The 19,163-nt window shown below is 41.8% G+C and overlaps 2 protein-coding genes across 4 annotated transcripts in view; one reads left to right on the top strand and one right to left on the bottom strand.

The window, feature by feature from the left end:
• The window catches only part of rps4x (ribosomal protein S4 X-linked), a 569,691-nt gene that overhangs the window by 257,346 nt on the left and 293,182 nt on the right, over positions 1-19,163 (bottom strand). The gene's annotated exons all lie outside the window — the stretch shown is intronic.
• The window catches only part of clcn5b (chloride channel, voltage-sensitive 5b), a 41,359-nt gene continuing 24,866 nt past the window's right edge, over positions 2,671-19,163 (top strand). Inside the window, exons 1-2 of one of the 3 annotated variants that reach the window (XM_049569297.1) lie at positions 2,671-2,980; positions 3,564-3,713. In XM_049569297.1, coding sequence (XP_049425254.1) covers positions 3,572-3,713 — 142 coding nt within the window. In that variant the 5' untranslated portion in view covers positions 2,671-2,980; positions 3,564-3,571. Of the gene's footprint in view, positions 2,981-3,066; positions 3,477-3,563; positions 3,714-14,467; positions 14,620-19,163 lie in introns of those variants that run through there. The other 2 variants (XM_049569296.1, XM_049569298.1) reach the window with 2 other exon arrangements.

The raw sequence follows: 19,163 nt of genomic DNA, 5'->3' as shown, positions 1-19,163 counted from the left end.
CAGAAGGGCTCCCCCACCCTGGGGTTCAAACCAGAAACCCTCTTGCTGTGAGGCAACAATACTAACCACTGCACCGCTGTGCCGCCCCCATTAAAAATTGTCAGTCACAATTTTAATTTATTACTGAGGTACTTCAGACTCACTATAAAAAAAAATTTGTCCCCTTTTTCTTGTTAAATGTCCATAAATTTATCCAAAAAGTCACAGGACTGAAGGTGTCGTATGTTTGTTATATTTGAACGGCCCTCTGAGACAAATGTATTATTTTGTGAAATGTGTGTGAATTTGAAATTGAGATGAAATATTAAGTCAAGTTTAAATTTGTAAGTCAAAATGATAAGACATTAAGTCAAAATGTATACGTTCTTTTCAAAAATTATGTGAGAGCAAGTTGAAAATTAATTAATTAAAAAATTACGGGACACTTTTTTGTAGTTGGTGTCTAATTTTTGCCAAATTGAGATTTTGACTACTTTACTTGCTTCTTGCCTCACAGCATGAACATAAAATTTACTTAACTTACTATTATTATTTTTATTATTTCTACCTTGTCATCTGCTTTATGTTATTTTCTTGGCCAGAATGAGCTTCCATATGTGATGCCAACAGAAGATAACTGATTGTTGGGAGGAGCAAATATTTATGATTCACAAGAAACTGGCATTTTTCAGTATACGTGATAAAAGCCTGTTTTGTATGATAAATGTTTTTCTTTAAACCCCACGATGAAATAACGTTACATCTTCCTCCAGGGACAGAAGAAGGAGCAGTGGTAAAATGTTATTTTAGAAGATAACACATGTGGATCTGTCAGCTGAGTGGTGCCTATAATGGAGCCCAGAGCAGGAGCCATTAATAAAAGCTGAAAACTAGACAGAGAGAAGAGTGTTTCAGGTGGTCGTGTTTGGCCTCTCAGACACAGGGAGAGTTGGGGGTTGCTGCTCTGTGGAAATGATAAAGAAAACAGCTGTCGTAGAAGTGAAGAATCTGCATTTTTGGGGGAAGTGAGGGAGTGCATTTTTCTGCCTGACCCAGATTGAAGAACAGGGGGCTGATGGGAGTGGAAGGAGAGCTGGAAACAGAGAGGGAAGGATGAAAGACAAAACATGGGGGCGTGAATGAGTGCAGAGGGCAAAATGACCCACATCTGAGAACATGAGGGGGCATGAAGAAGGCATAAATGATGGAGGGAACAGACAGAAAGATTTAATTATTGCAATCTCACTTCAATGAAAAAAATAAATGATTGAGATTATTCTAGGGAACGAGAAGGAAGTGATGAGAAACAGGCCCCAGTAACAGACGACACACTGTGGGAGGCAGGGTGGAGCAGTGTTTATGTTGGGCTGAGCAGGAGCAGAGTGGTGGAGTGGACAAGAGGAAGATGAATGAGTGGGAGGTGTGCGGACAGAAATAATGCATCATGGGAAGTAATGACAGAAAGAGGTTGCGATGATTAATCAGAGCTACAGACATAAACCAGGATAACACAATGCCTCGCTGTCTGCACACACACCCTGTAAAATGTTTTTTTCCTCATTGAATGTTCCACTTTTCCTTAGAGGGATCCCTGATTTGTGTTTTTACAGATGTCCACAAGATGGCGCCATTTAATTGGTTTTATCCCACTGAAACGGTCCATTTGAAACAATGACAGACACTTTTATATTCTGTGTGAAACATGTTTTAATTTATTTTTAGTGTTTAACTGTGATGATTTAAGTCTTTTCATTACTACAACATCTTCAGTGATAGAAACAATGATATAAAACAAATTAATTTAATTTAACTCTCATAAAACTGACCAAATTGCGTATATTAATAACAATACAATGTCTGATTTTCAAATGTAGTGGGAAGGGAAGCCAACACAAGGTACATGTATTTATATAGCACACTGAAAAACAAAAGAACAAGCCATCAATAGCACATAGACTGGAAAAACAATAAAACAGACAAATAAAAATTGATTTAAAGGAGAATTAAATAAAAAAAATGGTGAACAGATATTTTCTATGCTTGGATAAGTCACTATACTTCAGTTTGGCACACATAGATTTCCCTCCTGAGCATTAAGTTTCACACAATTTTCATTTCTAAACCCATATTTGATTAAACAATTTGTTCTAAATTTGACTATCTACAAATTTATTGAGCCCATTTTTTTCTTCAAAAGACCTAAAAACAAAGTCTTAATTTTTATCTAAATTTAATCAACTTTTCTTCTACTTTCTTTTCTTTTTTAAATAAAAAAATAAAATAAAATCTAAAGTTCCTGCCACTAAATAATACTTGAATGCAGGGAAAAATAGCAGATGACCGATTAGTCGAACTGCTCCACTGACCCAGTTGGAAAAGCGCCGATAGCTCTTCGCTCGACTGATTCTCCTGGTGTACAGATGCTTACGTCAAGGCAGCTGCGAAACGGCAGTTAAACCGGAAATCAATCGACTTGGCCTTCAAATTAAAACGGCAATTTGTTATATTGCAGAAATATGATGGATTTGCGTAAAGTAAACTTAAGAAATATAGATGTAAAATCAATAGGGGGTAAACTATGGCTACAATATCATAAAAGTACCACGTTTTTAGGTTGGCATTTACGTTGTACGTAGAGTCACCAACCGCCAACCGGAAGTAGTATTTTTTCTAGCTAGCTTGACGGTGGGTTTACGTTTTCATTTTTAAGTGGCAAAAACAACACGCAATGCGGACTATTTCACCGTATTTTATTATTTTACGTCCCCAGTTAAGATAACAGTATACAGTGGCTTTCTTAAGTGCACAATTTGTGTTTTAAAACAGTCGTTTTGTGGCCCGGAGGATGACGCAGGGTTTTTACTGAACAGCCGCTGCGGAGCGTCAAGTTTACATTGGCTACTGTTGACATAAGCAGCCTACAGTAGAAGGCGGCGGCGGGGCAAATCCGAGTCACAAGACTTCTTCGCTCAGCAGGACGGCTGCTTCTCCGTTTCCACAGGTAAACTCTGGCCTTAAGTTTGCGTCTTATTTCTTTATGTGTGAAACTGCGCGTTAATGGAAGTGTCTCGAGCGCGGTGACGCTGACTTCAAGTTATATATTGTCAGTTAGTCACAGGAGTAACGGCTAAATAAGCTAGGCTAATAATCTTCTTTTCGTTAGCCGCAGTGTTTCCCACTGCGAGCCGCTTCTTCTGTTGGCTTCAGCACTAAGTATAGAATAGTAGGAAGAACAGAAGTGCAGAAAAGGAGCGGAAATGGTTGCGAAAACTTCCCCATAACTGGAGCTGTGTTGTCATTACTGGCTACGATGAGCCGGGGTGATAGGACCAGCTGTGGGTGTCCCGGTGGCTGTTTCACAAGAGCCCACAGACACTCCCCAGATTTTGGTTCATGAAATACAGCTAGTTCGTTGGGCTGGCTGTTAAAGACATCGGTGACAATGTTTGAGTTTCTGGCGAGCTTGTATCGGAAGTATGCAGCCGACAGTCACAGAGGTAAAGCCGATCCTGCTGTGGTTAAATCCTGCAGGCTGTGGCTGTGTGTTGACCGGACTCTGTGCTCTCTTGGTGTGTTGTAAACAGGACTTGAGATGATGGAAAACCCCGGGTACCGCACCGGGAGCTTGGACAGCCTTCATCACCCCAGTGACGATGATGATGACGAGATGGTGGACATTGCAGGGGCTACACTGGACTTCTCCACCACGGATGACGACCCTCCTCTCAGCTCAGGTAACTGCGCAGATATTGCTTTTAACAAGGTCAAGACACAGCTGGATGAGGGGTTTGTACTCAGTGCAGATGTTGGGAAGCTTTTTGCATGAGCAGGTTGTCTTATTCAGTCAATCCAGGGTAGTATGCAAAGAGAAATATTAGTGTGGATGCACAAATGTTGCAGGAAAAGTAAGATGGAAAGCCCTTAAGACCTTATTGAAATCTTCCCTCAGATATATTAAACAACTAAAGCACATCATAAGTCTGCCAGCTGTTTAAAGGTAAAGGTGTAAGGCTCTGAACATGTGATCACAACAACCCAATATCTCATCTTTATATCCCCTCATTTCCCACTCTAATTATCTGTCTTATATTACCTCCTATCCTTGGTAATATAATATGCTTTATTACCCATTTCAAATTCCAGGACCCATCACTCTGTCATAGCAAACTTGTTTGAATTGGTATTTGATTTAATTGTAGGTAGCAGCAATAAATGTTTTTTCAAACACCATAAACTTGGCTTCCTTTGAACCTGCACATGTTTTGTTTGAACAAAGAATTATGAGATCCCCTTTAAGCTTTGGCAGTCAACAGTGGAGCTAAAAGAGACCAGAAGTTGTGATTTTCTAATAAAAAACATAATAAATGAGAAGAGGCCATTTCCACAATCCAGTGTGTGTGTTCGTCAATGCCCTGACGTCTACTGAAAAGTTATAGCTGTAATAGCTGGGTACAGTGAGTGTGTGTGTCACATGCTTCCAGTGACTTGTAGTCATACATCTGAATAATCAGTTACTCCGTGTTCTCTCTCACAAACACACACACACACACACACACACACACATGCTTGTAGAAACATAGTGTATCAGCCTGATTTACTGTGTTTTGGTTTGACTTTGCATTAGAACATAAAAACAACCATTAAAGTGACTTATAGTACCAGTGTGTTTTTGTGTGGGAGTAGCTGAGTGAGTACTGACTGTCTCTGCACCAGGGCTGCCTGGTGACTGATGATGTCATGGTGATGTCAGTGAATCTGCTGTAGTACAACAAGCTCCCAATGGCCAGATGGAGCTGGCAGTGTTGTAACTTTTACTGTAAAGAGGAGATGTGTCTTTGGTTAATGATTGATTGCTTTGATCATGTCATCATGATATAAGTGTGTTATCACATCATGTACAGTACAGGCCAAAAGTTTGGACACACCTTCTCATTCAATGCGTTTTCTTTATTTTCATGACTGTTTACGTTGTAGATTCTCACTGAAGGCATCAAAACTATGAATGAACACATGTGGAGTTATGTACTTAACAAAAAAAGGTGAAATAACTGAAAACATGTTTTATATTCTAGTTTCTTCAAAATAGCCACCCTTTGCTCTGATTACTGCTTTGCCCACTCTTGGCATTCTCTCCATGAGCTTCAAGAGGTAGTCACCTGAAATGGTTTCCACTTCACAGGTGTGCCTTATCAGGGTTAATTAGTGGAATTTCTTGCTTTATCAATGGGGTTGGGACCATCAGTTGTGTTGTGCAGAAGTCAGGTTAATACACAGCCGACAGCCCTATTGGACAACTGTTAAAATTCATATTATGGCAAGAACCAACCAGCTAACTAAAGAAAAACAAGTGGCCATCATTACTTTAAGAAATGAAGGTCAGTCAGTCCGGAAAATTGCAAAAACTTTAAATGTGTCCCCAAGTGGAGTCGCAAAAACCATCAAGCGCTACAATGAAACTGGCACACATGAGGACCGACCCAGGAAAGGAAGACCAAGAGTCACCTCTGCTTCTGAGGATAAGTTCATCCGAGTCACCAGCCTCAGAAATCGCAAGTTAACAGCAGCTCAGATCAGAGACAGATGAATGCCACACAGAGTTCTAGCAGCAGACCCATCTCTAGAACAACTGTTAAGAGGAGACTGCGCGAATCAGGCCTTCATGGTCAAATAGCTGCTAGGAAACCACTGCTAAGGAGAGGCAACAAGCAGAAGAGATTTGTTTGGGCCAAGAAACACAAGGAATGGACATTAGACCAGTGGAAATCTGTGCTTTGGTCTGATGAGTCCAAATTTGAGATCTTTGGTTCCAACCGCCGTGTCTTTGTGAGACGCAGAAAAGGTGAGCGGATGGATTCCACATGCCTGGTTCCCACTGTGAAGCATGGAGGAGGAGGTGTGATGGTGTGGGGGTGTTTTGCTGGTGACACTGTTGGGGATTTATTCAAAATTGAAGGCACACTGAACCAGCATGGCTACCACAGCATCCTGCAGCGACATGCCATCCCATCCGGTTTGCGTTTAGTTGGACGATCATTTATTTTTCAACAGGACAATGACCCCAAACACACCTCCAGGCTGTGTAAGGGCTATTTGACCAAGAAGGAGAGTGATGGAGTGCTGCGGCAGATGACCTGGCCTCCACAGTCACCGGACCTGAACCCAATCGAGATGGTTTGGGGTGAGCTGGACCGCAGAGTGAAGGCAAAGGGGCCAACAAGTGCTAAACACCTCTGGGAACTCCTTCAAGACTGTTGGAAAACCACATGTGTTCATTCATAGTTTTGATGCCTTCAGTGAGAATCTACAATGTAAATAGTCATGAAAATAAAGAAAACGCATTGAATGAGAAGGTGTGTCCAAACTTTTGGCCTGTACTGTATATGTGTCGCCCTTTCCTCATCTAAGCAGAAACATACCTAGCCCAAGGCCTCATGCTGGTGCAGATCCTTCCTCCAGTTTTGTTGACACAAACATCCTGAGAGTCTAAACTGTTCCTTACATAGCTGAAGCTCCTTCAGCTGTTATTCATAACTGTGGTCTTGTTTGTGTAGATGCAGGTCTGAACAGCGTAGTGCTTCCTCTTTGCTAACACAACTTCAAGACTTCCTGATGTTCTCTGCAGATAGGGCATTGTCAGTTTTTTTCCACTCTAGAAAAGTAGTTTGAGAAACATTCACACGTGCAGTGGGGAACGTAGTTTCAAGCGTTGCCCTGTCATTGCTGATGTCATCACCTTTTCTTAATTTCATACACAAAAATAAATTTGCTGAAGTAGACCAAAAGAAGACTACTTTGAACTTTCAGGACAGGTCAGTGGGTTAAAAATATGACCACAAAAGCACAGTCAGACAGTGATCGAAGCTGCCCGGCTACTGCTTATGTCACTGTGACATCACCAGCCTCCCCCACTAGTTGAAACACAAAGATAAGACAGTGCCAACAGGAAAGGAAATCAAGAGATGAGATTTTTCTCTCAATGGATGTGGCTTCTGTTGGGTTGAACCATGTGTTTCCACTGTGTCAGCTTTTTGGGGGGCGGTGAAGAATCACAGCATTGTTTTTAAACTGACAACCATGTATTTTTAAAATTACACAGTGGTTTGTGCAAGAAAATCATAACCCACAGGAGAGCGTGTGGTGATTCAGTTCAAGTAGAAACACGAGAATCAGCAAAACTGGAGTTGCGAGGTTTCCGCCTGATAGCGGCGCTTGGCTGCGCGGCCTGATTATAATTGTGTGCCGGGCTCCGGGGAAATCAGGGAGGCTTTGGGCTCCGAGGCCGGGTTAATTTCACCCTTCACCGTGCAGAGTCCATCATTAAAGTTTGGGATGACAGCAACAAAATATGGTTTTATCTGTGATGGCAGATGTTGCGTGAATAGGTCACCATGTGTGTGCAGATATATGTGAATAAACTCGCTCTATGCTAAACAAGTGAAAGCAGTTTACGGCCTTTTGTGGCACTTAAGATTACCATCAGCTCAGTTTGCATTTTATTTCCTGCCTTTTTAGCATTTCAGCTCACACTTCCTGCTTTTCTTTCCCTCTTGGGGCAGTGGAAAGTGCCGTCTGGTTCCCTAACTGCTCATTAGCGAGCACTTGAACTTGTTGCCAAGCAAGTCCTCTTAAAAGCCATTCTTAGTGCAGTTGTAATCATTTAGCCTTGTGTAACCTGTTGCTCTGGGACTCATTAGCCTCCAATGTTTATAGAGGAGAGGGCGCTATAGGAGGGGCTGATTGTCCAAATACTGGCTTGGGAGTCATGCCAAGGTATTCTGATCCCTCTGTCAACAACTAATGTACACGGAAGGTGCTCTTGGGCAAGGCAGTCATCCTTCATGTGCCCCTGTTGCAGTGTATTTGCGATACAAAGCCCCAAAGTGTGGGATCAGATGAATGGAAAAGATTTCTATGTCTGTGCTTATTATGTCTTGTAATTTCATCCTTTGAATTATGGCGTGTAGCGTTTTCTGTCTGTCTAAAGAAAGATCACCTTACCTTTTTAAAAAGCTTCCCCGTCTAAAGGAAGTGAGCATGTTGCTGCTTGTCCCAGCTGTCTGGCTTGGCCGCCTGTGTTATTTTTGTTTTTGAAGAACAGAAAGACAGACACGAGGTGATAACAGCGCTCGATAAGAGCAAAAATGCATTCAGACTGAAACTGTGCAGGCATTGCCGATGAAATCTGAACACACATATGCTGATTTTCTGTGCTGTCGGTGTTTTCCCCATCATTTTCTTAAGGTATTTGAACAGATCAACATCTACAAGTGTTGACTTTGACGCCACTTGACCTCAATTATTGTAATAATGTTTTATTGTCTAGAGGAAGCCGAGAGATGTTAAAGCAGCTACAGCCTCGGTCTTGAAACAAGCAGTCACAATAATACCAAACGTCTCTGTTTCAGTTCCTGAAAAAAGTGTTTTTTTTTTAAGCTACATTTGGCAACATTTATAAAAAACTTTTAGTCACATTTTCCGATACTATCACTACATCCACACAGTATTAAACGATACAGTAGTTCATCCATCTGTCAAGTTTTGTTCGCTTATCTGTGGTCCGGACGTGGAGGCAGCAGGCTGAGCAAGGTCATTCAGGCGTCCCTCTTGCCAGCAACGCTTTCCAGCTCCTCCTGGGGGATCCCGAAAGCATTCCCAGGCCAAACAGGATATGTAGTGTTGTCGGTCTGCCCTGGGGCCTCCTACCAGTAAGGCATTGGTGGAAAACCTCTAACAGGAGGCGTCCAGGAGGCATCCTGATGAGCTGCCCGAGCCACCTCAGTCGACCGCTTTGACTTGAAGGAGTAGTGGCTCTACTCTGAGCTCCCTCTGGATGTCCAAACTTCTTGTCCTATCTCTAAGGCTGCTTGTATTCGAAAAAAGTCATATTCCTCTGTCACCTCTTAGTGCTTCGAATGACATTTGGGATGGAAAATAGCCAATCAGAGCTGAGGAGTCTATAACTGCTTGCTGCAGTCAAACTGCCAAACAAGGCAACGCTGATAGAATATAAATCAAGATTCTGTTTCTGCATTGCCTGTTTCTCACCTCAGATGTTTTGAGAAACATATTTTAGTGTACTGTTTAGCTGTTAAATGAGAACTTTCGCTCCAGCTGGTGAGCGATTGTTTGTTTTCGCTCGACTGTTGTCAACACAGCGGCCAGGTCACGAACTTAATCAGCACTGCCTAGCATAACCGTTTGACCACAGTTCACAAGCTGTGATAACATGATTGAAAACTACGTTGAAGACTCCTTGGCTCTGATTGGTTGCTTTCATTCGCATGAGGTGAATTCTTGCCTTCAGAAGCTCTACAAGGAGGAGGAGGAACATAATTTTTCCACATTATCTGTCTCATGTAACACTGTGCAGATGCAGTGACAGTTTCAGCAAATATGACGGAAAGTTATTTTTATAAAAGCTACAACTGCTGCTTTAATGTTTAGTCGGTATAAACTGTGAAGTCTCAAAAGGCTTCTTCACAGAACCTCAGGCAATGTTAAAGAGAAGGAAAAAGTATCACAAAAACCACACCAAGGGAGATAAATTGGAGGAGAGGGAATTCCCTTACCACAGTGATAAAGCAAAGTGATGTGAAGAGCAGTCAAATCAGAACGGTGCGCTACTACAGTACATGTTTTACACCAACAAGACTAGCAGAATGTATTTTATGTGTTAATTGTGAGGTACAGTGAACTTGTGTCCATGTTTTCCAGGTTTTATTAGGTGCTGTTGCATTTCTTGGTGTGCTTACTTTGCTCTTTTTACTGCCGCCTAGGTATTGAATTTGTTTAAATCTGTTCCTGCTCCTTGCTTTTATTGCTGGTGTTTCATAAACGAAAATTGTCACTGTTGCCAAAAATGTTTTTATTGCTAGCTGTATTGACATTACATCCTGTCAGTGCTGCTGCTGTGGGCCGTGGACTCTCTCAGTCAGGCTGCAGTGCTTTAACCATTGGTGACAACAGGATATAATGATTGACAGGGAGTGAGTCACAGCTTTGGGTACAGAGTGTCGGACTGTGTGGAGTGTTTTTTAATATCACAGTGTTTACTTCACGAGGTCGCATGTGGCGTCTGTGTGAAACAGGAAAAGGGGAGCTGAGAAAATAGGGAAGAGATGAGTGAAAGGCAACTTTTCTTTTCTTGCTGAGAATGCTGAGCAGATTTTTTCCAGTGAAATCCAGCAAGCTGTAAAGTGACATACTACCTGTGATTGTCAGAACTCTATGGTCTGTAGGAAGTAGGTAAAGGTCATGCAGGGACATTTAAAAAGCTGTGAGCTGTCAATCTGTCAGGGCTTTGCCCCTGTAGTAGTAAAAATTCCTCTTTCAAACATACAAGGAAGAAGGGATATGCTGAGCTTACATATTCCTCTTTTACTGCAATACCCTTCTACACAGTCACCAGTTAGGAGCTGCCAGTACAACCACAGACCTACTGGTAAAACCCAAGATGCTCCACTGGTTCAGTTAGAGGCTAAGTGCTCATGAGGTGTATTAATACATAGTCACAGCTCCTAAAACAGGCAAGTGGCAGCCTTGTGGTTGTAATTACACTCACCTGGCCCTTGAAAGGTGTGACTCAAACAGTCAAAAGGACCTTCAGCACCGACGACTGCTGTAAACTTACATTATGCTTATTATAAGGTTTGGTTTGAGATGAAACATCACGCATAAGCTTTTCGTCACTGAGATCACTCATGAGGCCCGAAATCCCCTGGTTAGATGTGGGCAAAGAGTAACCCTGCCCATTGAGATTCACACTGAGGTGTAGGAATTTCACAGTATATCATGGTGTCATGAAGGGCAGGGCATTGTTTGAAATGGGGCTGTAAATAACGGTTATTTTCAGTGTGAATTAATCTACCGATAAATCAATCATGCAGCCAAATCAGAACTACATCACTCTTAAAATACACCCCTACACCCCTAAACCCCTACAGCAAGAATCTGATCAAGCGGTCAATGCCAAATTTTTTCGTCAGTTCTTTAAAAGGTATTTGTTTTTTTCCCCCATATTAAAGTCTGTAACATTAATTCTGGCTGTTTTGGTTCAATCCAACAAACATCAATGAAAGGAAATTCCGACTTAACAAAAACTCTTCAGAAGTGCAGCTTTTCCTGGAACATCTGAGGCAGATTCCTGTGAAGTTTTCCAGCAGATACTGTTGCATCACATCCGCATGATTTAAGCTTTCTTTCCAGCACGTGGAAAACATCTTGCGGACATGAAAATTAATCGAATCAACAGTGGAGACGCACATTCCCTTTTTATTGAATTTCCTCTGACCCAGTAAATATGATTTAAAAATTTGGGCCTGGCGAAGCAATGACGCTCCATGACATTAACATGGTCCAGAGATGAATGTTTGCGGCCTTAAAGCGTCACAGGAGTCACATGAGATGCCAATTCCCATGGCAACCAGACTCCAGGAGTTCAAGGTTCAGATCCTCGCTGGAGACAGTGTGTGTGTCAGCCTTTTTTATATGTGTGTGTGCAAAGTGATCTGCAATAGATAACTTACTGTGTAAGCTCTGGCACACAGTGCTGCGGTCGCAAGACAAAGGCTGTGTCAAGTTTTCCAGAGTTTTCTGTGAAGAATTAAAGGTGGGTGTGTTTTAATATTCTGTGAAAATGTATTATGGTCTCCTCTGTCCCCTTAGGACACACACACACACACACACACACACACACACACACACACACACACACTCAGAGTGAGTGCTGAGCTCAGCATGACATCCCTCACTGGAAACAAGCAGACTTGCTCCAGGGACTCTGTGTTGCTGACCCATTTTCTGAGAAGTGCTAATACTGGATCAGTTTGCACCGTGCTCGGTGAAATCTATCTGGGATTGCTTTTCTTTTGGCATTTGAAGTTGTAGACAGGATTCTTGTGTGCTTGGTTGTTTCATGGGACCACCATGTTGCTGTTTTAATGGTTTCATGAGGTGATCAAGCGTGGGGGTGGTTCAGTGGTTAGCATGTCTTTTAAAGAAACTCCCGGTTTACTTGAGCACGCAGCATGAACACTGTGATATACTGGCAACCTGTCCAGGGTGTACCCTGCGTCTCACTCCACAGCTGCATGCTGGGATAGACTTCAGCTCCTTGCACTGTGCAGTCTATAGAAAGTAGATGAATGCTTATTAAAATAAATTGGTACGGTACTGAACATGTGTGGTTGATTATTTGGAGGAAACTGTGCAGCATGAGTGCACTCTCACAATGACAGTCTGGCACCTGCTTACCACTCTTACTTCCTGTCAATTTTAAGTTCCCGTTAACTTGTAGTATTAAAGAGACAGTTGCAGAGTGTTGGAGATATCGAATGTAGACATGTCTGCCTACTGCCCAGTTTAATGGAACTAGACGGCACTTGGCTTGAGGTGCTTGGTTCACCAAAAAAAAATCAGCAGCAATGTCTCTTTCCAGAAAGCATGACCTGGTTACTTAAGATAATCCACAGACCTTTTTGTGAGCAGTTTCATGTCGGAACATTTGCCTTCTATTGAAAAAAGTGCTCACCTAGCACCACTGAGTTAGCTAACGTCACAGCCCAGCCGAGGAAGATGTCATCAATGTTTACACCTCACAGTGTCACAAGCATGAGCCTCTCATCACTGTGTAGATGAGTGCTTTCTTCTGCGCTATGATATGCTTATCGGGTGTAGTTTTGTAGATAGAAAATGATTCCGACATGAAACTGCTCACAACAAGGTCTGTGGATTATCTTAAGTAACTGGGAGAGACATGGCCAATATCTCCAACACTCAGCAGCTCAAACCAAAACGATCTAGATTGATAATCCTGTTTATTTGCATTGCACACTCTTCCATCAGGCTCAGTTTTCTGCCAGCACTCTTTTCACTGTTATGCTGACGACACACAAATTTACCTTTCGTTATACCCAGGGGATTCAAGCTCCATCACATCTCTCCTTAACTGCCTCCAGGATGTGAAATCCTCAGTGGTAAAAAAACTAAACACCAAAACAGAGGTTATTGTTTTTGGTCCTCCTAAAACCACAGTGAGCATAGTCAGCCACTTAGGACCACTCATAACGTACAGTCATACCCATGCTAGGAATCTTGGTGTCATTTTTGACTCTGTGGTGAAAGGCTGAAAACTGTAACCACTGCATTAATCTCCTCAAGACTCGACTGTTGCAACTCTGTGTACCTGGGTTTCGGCCTGGGTTGGGCTGGGACCCAATATATTGCTGAACTTCTCTGCCCCTGCTCCAACTCCCGACCTCTCAGATCCTCACAACAATGTCTTGTGATCGAGGCTGGTGAGTAAGGGAGATCATGCCGGCCGTGCACCCCGGTAGCTGCTCCGAAACTCTGGAATACCCGTCCACTCTCAATTAAATGCTCCCCTTCCATTGACACCTGTAATAACAATTCTTAAAATGTACCTGTTTTCAGTGGCCTTTGGTTGTTTGAGTGGTTTTAATATTTTAGTGTTTATATAGTCCTTTTACGTATGTATTTGTTCTTACTGGTTTTATTCTGTTTTATATTTGTATGTCATTTGTTTATTTTGTACAGCATATTAGTCAAATGCAGTTGTTTTTAAATGTGCTATATAAATCAACTTGATTTGATTTTGATTGATACCACCACAGTTAAGGGGGAAAATATGTATTATCTTAAAAGGGGGTGAACTGTCCCTTTTTAGAACAACCAAACTGTGACACATTTTGTCTTGTGGCTTTCACCAGTGTCATTCAAGGCTGTAAAAAAATGTCACCATGAAGTTACACTAACCACATCTTTCATCTTTGAAGAAGTTTGCCGTTTGTGACTCACATTGGGTTTGGCTTTTGAATGTTTTTTTCCATGAAACTCAAGCCATCAGACAGGAAGTAAGGGGTAAAATAGTTGCCACAGCCCAGCTGCAACCTTTCAGTGTTGGCAGTCAGAAGAATTTGAATGTGGTTTAGCTCTATCTACTTTAAATACACAGTGTTGTATATCTCCTGGAGGTCTAACTCAGACCTTTTGTGTGAGAGGAATAAGGTAACATACTTCTCCTGAGGTCACAGCGGGGTTAGGCTTAGTGCTTTCACTTCAGTTCAGTAAAAAATTTGAATTTATTTGCTCAGTTTTTCTGAAATATTAAGAAACCAGACTGCACGTCAAAAACTTTTTAGTACTTGGTGTTCAGAAGGACTGCATTCCCAGAATGGACAGACTCAAAGGCAAATTGACCTGAAGCCTGACCCTGTTACACAGCACTGTGCATCACTTACTGACAACTGCCCCACTGGTTTTAAAAGGTCAAGACCTTATAAACACATCTGACCTCCTGTTTACGCAGTGAGCCACTTCAGCCAATCAGATAGCGCTCCCAAACACTCAGAGCCTATTACAAACAGTTCCTGCTAGCTCAGCAAATCGTCATCCACTTCCCAGACAGATTACCCAATGATTACTCATTCCCACTGCTTTCCAGCCAATGGGGTAGTGCTCTGTTGGAGTCCACTTCCTAGAGGAGTTCAGAGGAGGGAAGAGGTTTCCAGTTTGAGTTTTGACACTGACTGTGGATACTTGTTGTGTTTGGGGCCAGAGAAGGAGAGATGCACTGGGAGTTCTGGAGTAAGCGGCTGGATGAGGAGGTCTTGGTTGAAAATGGTGAGCTTTGTTTGTGGCTTTGATTTTTCTTTTTGCTGTCTGATAAGGTCTGCACTCTGCCCTCATTCAGAGTGACTATTAAATGCAGTTAGGATTAGAAGAGAGGCTTTCGTCAGCTGGTAGACTGCTGACACAGGCCGTGCTGGAGTAACAAGTCGTACTTGAATTTTCTTCCAACTCCTTCACAGCAGCTTCCTCTGCATGTGTCTCCTGTGTCTACTTTTAAATTGTGCTACAATTGTTTCTGCTGATACCTTTAACTCTAACACAGCGGAGTTTGATCATTGAGACTATTTACGACCCATCAGGCACTGACTCACGTGGTTAATGTTTCTGTACTGCAGCCTGCATGAGAGAAACAAACCTTTTTTTTTTGGTGCTTGATGTGTGTGTGTGTGTGTGTGTGTGTGTGTGTGTGTGTGTGTGTGTGTGTGTATACAGCTGTGTATGTCAGTGTGTTTGGCACAGAGGTCCACAGCAACAGATACATGATGAACTCTAAACACTCTTATCTGTGTGTGTGGCAGTGCATTTCCTACCTCATGGGAGCCGGGGTCACAGAGGCCGTTGTGTGCTCTTTTATTCGTTCATGACAGCTGAGGTCAGACTCAGATCCTTACTGCTTGGTTTTGTTTGTGGTCTTTACTTTTAAATCCACTTTAATTACGTAGAGCAGGGAATATTTGCATTTTTCTGATGGCTTTAGTGTTCTTTCACTTTGTATATTAGGTCGTACATTTTAGCTCCTGCTTATCTTTGTCCCTTTGTGAATGTTTGAAAATGATAAACTCCTGTGTTCATGTTATTTTATTTCAGTGTGTTCTGGTTGTGTGGTTGCATTCTCTCTGGGCTGTACTGACTGTGTTTCAGCTATCATGAGTAAGGTGCAAAGGTCTGTCACAGTTGTGTGTTTTTGGCAAATCCACTTAAAATAGAAAAGGGCAAACAAGGACTTGTAAGACAGCAGTGACTTTGGTAAGACGAATGGTTGTAGTAAACTTTAATCCTCAGCAATTGTATGCCTTATTCCCTCTGTTTGAACAACAGTAGCCAAACAAAGGCTGGTGAAATTGGGCTATGGGTCAGACTATATATATTTCTACAGTGGAGGATTTTTAGGAGTTATTTTATCCATAAGCAACTTTTCAATTGAGTTTCAAGAGAATTTACTATGTCATGATAAAGATGACTTACCTTTACTATAGAGCTAAAGTGGAAGACAGTTGACAGGGTGTCTGCAGGTCCTTAAAAAGTCCTTAACGTCTCCTGTTCAGGATATGGAATTGAACTTTTTTGTCCTTTTTTGTGGATTTTTAATATCTACCAGCCACTCAGTAGATTACCATTGTTTTTTGGCTGGTAAATAAAGCAAATCTAGCAGCAGCCACTTGCATATTTTACCAGCATTTTGACGGTGACTGATGCTAATTTCCAACCCTGCTCCGATTTAATTTTATAAATATAAGGTCTTAAAAGTTATTAAACAGTTTTAAAATTGCATTTTTGAGGACTTAATTGCCACAAACACTTCATTTTGTTTAATTTATTGAGCTTTTAATTTATTTTTTTTTAAGTTCTTCAGTGTGAAAGTCCACATTTCTGATGTTACAAATCTTTAACCCTAACACGGAACCTAATACTGTCTCTTTACTTTATACTTGCATTTGCCTGATAGCAAAATCTCAATAAATCTAAAGATAAAGATGCTATATCAAAAAATCAGTCCTTAATGTGGTTTAAAATGATCTTAAAAGGTCCTAAAAACATTAAATTGAAGTGTCTGATAACTGTAGACACCCTGAATGGCTGTTTTCTGATTTCTTCTGTCTCTCTGGCTGGGAGGCATAATTATATCCAGCTCTGGCTGCCATCTGTCATAGTCATGGTTTTCGAAAGACCTTCTTTAGAAAGCCTCTTAGCGCAGAATAATAAGAGACTGAAGCCTTTTGCATCTTCACAACATTTTAAAGGTTCTCAGACAATACTTTCACGGCCATGTGCTGCGCAGGACCCGGCTGATAGCAGCCCAAACAAGCCAAACTTTTTTTCCGGCGATTCATCTGTTCAGTTCATCCAGTCCCGCACGGGGTCACGAGGGGACTCCATGCTGAGCCGAGCACGCATTTCACAGCAAATGCTAATTGATTTAAGAGGGGAAAGTGAGGAACTGTTTTAATCTGCCAGCAGTACGACAAATTGTTAGCACAAGCCAAGTGACAAAACGAATTAAACTAAAAGGAAGCAAAAGCAAACCTGATTGTTATTAAAGCTGTCTTCCCTCTGCCTGGGTCTAGTTACATTTTAGGTTGCATTACTGTCAGGTGACTCCTGCTGTGTAACCTTGTAAATGGTGATGTGCTGTGTAAGCTGAGATAGAGTTTTGTAAGGGAAGAGTAGGTGCTATGCGACAGGTAGTCAAGCTTGTCGGTGCCTCAGTGACAGAGAGAGATATGTATAGCAAGTGCATTTTTTTCATTCTTAGCTTAAAACCAGTCTAACTCGTCAGCTCAGGTGTATAAAAGCTCCTTTTGTTTTAATGGATGCAAATGTTCCCCTCCTCCAGTGTCATGTTAGAGATGTTGCTAGTGTATGTGAAGCAAAGATAGTGTGTAGATTAAGAGTTCAGTCATATGTCATGGTTCGTTTTCTGTCCGAAATATGAGATGAAATATTACTGAACTGATCGCTACACACACTTTACTGACACACTTTTTTGTCCATCGTTTACTGTATGTTTGGAAGTAGATTTCCATCAGTTTCTTCTCTAAGTATTAGCTTCTTTTCTCATATCAAGCTCATTAAACTCACAGACAGGAAGCACCACCTCCATCAGCATACATTTTCTATTATGTCTTCTATTAATACTCAAATGAAAACACATTTTCATTTTGGCCCAGACCATTGTCTCTGTCCCATAATGACTCGTTTCAGCTCGGGTCGCTGGTTGCTTACACACAACATAAATCAGAACTTCCCCTGACGTTTCCTGTTTCCGTCGGGGAGCTGGTTTTGATTGGTTGCTGCTGTCTGCTAATTGTTGCTGTCTGTAGCCGGGACGCTGCCACATACTCAAAGCTCTTTTGTCGCGAGCCAAATGCAGCCAAAGTCGATCTCACAACACGGCTTTGTGTGTCTTTGCCTCAAACACTCGTTGATACAGTATTGTCAGGAATAGTGTTATCAGTACTACGACATTAGGCTACAATGCACATTTTGTGTACCTCCTTTGTGCTGTGTGCTCCTTATTTTCTTTGCTTAGTAACAATAGTCAGCAATAATAGTGGATTTGCTACTGTGAGCACTTTCTCAAGGGTTGTAAATGTGTGTGTGTGTGTGTGTGTGCACGAATCCGTTTCAAGACGGGCATCTTCAGGGTGAGCGCATCCAGATTACTACTGCAGCTGACATCCATCTTTGGAGGGCAGCGCCTGTTCTTTTAAAGAGATTAATTCTGTAAAATATACTTATTATATTAGATGTTGAAAGATCAACTTCAGGCCATTGTTTAGTGATTGTTTTCTTGTATTTTGTAGGCTAGCTGTGTATTCTTTTTAAGGGTACACTCTCAGCAGGGCCTGAAGTTGATGAAGTCAGTCGGTCCATGACTTCGTCTAACACTTTGTTCGAGACAGAGCAAGATATCTTCTTTTTTTAAGATTATTTTCTGGGCTTTTGTTGCCTTAAGTACAGTGCAGCTGGAGAGTGACAGGAGAAGGGGTAGGGAGAATGGGGATGACACACAGCAAAGGGCCGTAGGTTGAGATCAAACTTGGGCTGCTGCAAAAGGCGGACACTCTACTGGCTGAGCTAGAGGCTGCCACAGAGCAAGATATCTTGACTGCTACTAATTTAGAGTCTCCAGAGGATGCTTTTGCCAGCATTTTGGAGCCTTGTATGATCTCACATCTTGCACCAATCAATAAATTTACGAATCCGAGAGAATTTGTGTTTTTGATGAATGCCTCGCATGCTTATTTCAAAACAGGTGCATTGGAAAAGGACGAGTAGGACACAGTTTCAGTATGTTTCAGTAACTAGACCTTTGTCAGACAGAAGGGTTGTCAAATTATTCATACAAGTATCATAAAAATCTGAAAACCATGACATTACGAGATGAAATTCACACTCCAAACTCTTGCACCACCCTCAGCACAAGCTTAGCATGTTTAGCCACACAGCTTAAGCTCAAAGTAAAGTGTAATGAGTAGTATGTTGTTGCTACTTGCATCCAAAACCTTTGTATTTTGAGGTTTAATTCCAGCTTTGCTCATGGCTTTGATTGTGCAGAGTCTAGATATTATAGCAGATGTTACTTAGAGTGTATGTACTGACATCAGTTCACACTGGACTCAGTGTTACAGCAGATTAAAACAAATACAATGTATGTATGGGAAACACTGCTGGAGCTCTGTGCCTCTGTGTGTGTGTGTGTGTGTGTGTGTGTGTGTGTGTGTGTGTGTGTGTGTGTGTGTGTGAAGGAGTTCACATGCTTGTCTTTGTGCATTCATTCTGCGAATGTACTGTCTGACCTCCTCTGACCACAG

The sequence above is a fragment of the Epinephelus fuscoguttatus genome, linkage group LG23, assembly GCF_011397635.1.
Source record: "Epinephelus fuscoguttatus linkage group LG23, E.fuscoguttatus.final_Chr_v1".
Classification (NCBI taxonomy): domain Eukaryota; kingdom Metazoa; phylum Chordata; class Actinopteri; order Perciformes; family Serranidae; genus Epinephelus; species Epinephelus fuscoguttatus.
This window is presented reverse-complemented; position numbering and strand designations above follow the sequence as displayed.